The sequence below is a fragment of the Condylura cristata genome, unplaced genomic scaffold (genome assembly GCF_000260355.1).
Source record: "Condylura cristata isolate star-nosed mole 26May11 unplaced genomic scaffold, ConCri1.0 scaffold00098, whole genome shotgun sequence".
NCBI lineage: Eukaryota > Metazoa > Chordata > Mammalia > Eulipotyphla > Talpidae > Condylura > Condylura cristata.
Genome location: NW_004567199.1, coordinates 19087 through 20919, shown reverse-complemented (window position 1 = coordinate 20919; position 1833 = coordinate 19087). Strand labels below are relative to the sequence as shown.

The window sequence follows — 1833 nt, the reverse complement described above, 5'->3', positions numbered from 1 at the left end:
CAAACAGAATGAACAGATCTGCCTCAACAAAAGAAGCCAGCATTTCTCCTATGGAAAACCTTTCGAAGAGCTGATTTTATGGCTTGGTTTCTCAGACTATAGATCATTGGGTTGAATGTTGGGGGTACAACTGTGTACGTAATAGCAGGCAAAATGTCCAGTGCACTGGGAGAGTCGGAAGGGGGCTTGAGAAACTCAAAGGTGCTGGTTGAAATAAATAAAATGACCACAGCGAGGTGGGGAAGGCAAGTGGAGAAGGCCTTCGCTCTGCCCTCAGCAGATGGCATCCTCAGCACAGTGGAAAATATCTGGATGTAGGACAGTCCAATGAAGGTGACAGAAAAAAAGGCCACAACAGCCAGGAAGGCACTGACCCTGACCTCGCTGATGTACTCATTGGAACAAGAGAGTTTCAGGAGCTGGGGGATGTCACAGAAGAACTGGTGAATGACACGGGAGCCACAGAAGTGCATGGAGAAAGTGCCAGCTGTGTGCATAGTTCCAGTTATGACCCCGCTGACCCAGACGCCCAGGACACTGTGAACACATTTGTTGATGTCCATGATGATTTCGTAGCGCAGTGGAAGGCAGATGGCCACGTAGCGGTCATAGGACATCACTGTCAGCATGGACAGCTCAGTAGCAGCAAAGAGAGTGAAAGCAAAGCACTGCACTATGCACTCCCCGAGGGAAATGTAGCCACTGTGCGTGAAAGAGTTGTAAATGGACCTTGGCACCGTCACGGAAATGTAGCACAGGTCCAGGAAGGAGAGATGTTTCAGGAAGAAATACATGGGTGAGTGCAGACTACTGTCCATGGAAGTCACGATGATAATGAGGAGATTACCAGTCAATGCCACCAGGTATAAGACTAAGAACAGAGAGGCATGGACGAGTTCTAGCTCAGGCTTGGAAGAAAATCCCATCAGAAGAAACCCACTCATAGTGGAATTAGCCATAGTCCTTTTTAACATTTGTATGATGTTTGCTGTAGGACAAGATGGAAGGAAACATTTGGAAATTTTTTTTTAGTTAAGCACCTAACTCACCTTAAGTTCCATGTCGTTAAGCAAGAAGTCAATTGAAGAAATCACTATTTCATCATAAATATGAAGTTGTCTATTCTAGTAATCATGTGGAGCAATTTTCAGTGACTTTCACTCAGTCATGGAAACATGGGTAAAGAGGATTATCAATGTCAGTACTCTCCATTCAATCAAAGAAAATGAAATGTAAATATATGTAAGAAGTTAATAAGATTTTATAATACAATTTTATTTTGAAGATCGGGAACATGAGGACTTATTTATGTTACAGGTTCCATACAGTTCATTTAGAACTGTATATACAGCTCACACTTAGAAGTGTCTTCATTACCTCCTTATCTTGTCATCACTGTGTGTCCCAATAATGCTCCAACTACAGTGGTTTTATCATCACACCTTTATATTTCTGTTTTATGTATCAGAAGAAAAATGACTAAAGGCTTCTCTTCTAGATAAAGAATTATTTTCTCAGAATTAAAATTATGAATCATCAAACTGATAGCACCAATCCAATCGTTATGATACATAAATAAGCATTTTCCTTAGCATATAATATAATAAAAATAGATCTGATATGTTATTCCCAAATGGAAAAGAACAGAACTTTCCCAATGTATTTTGTAAGAAATTACTTTCTTTCATATTACCTGAGAAAATTATTTACTGATTCTGAAACAAAATGTGAAGCTACTATGAGATATAATTTTTATCCCAACACATTAGTCAAGATGCTCAAACAAAATACTATTAATTATGAAGACGTCTGTTACATGCTTCTGAAGAGACT

At 39.8% G+C, this 1833-nt stretch overlaps 1 protein-coding gene across 1 annotated transcript; it reads right to left on the bottom strand.

Moving 5' to 3' along the window:
- Nucleotides 1–23: 23 nt before the first annotated feature.
- Nucleotides 24–959, bottom strand: LOC101626535 (olfactory receptor 14J1-like). Its single transcript, XM_004695693.1, has one exon. The coding sequence runs from the start codon at nt 957–959 to the stop codon at nt 24–26; it is 936 nt and encodes a 311-aa protein (XP_004695750.1).
- Nucleotides 960–1833: the final 874 nt, after the last annotated feature.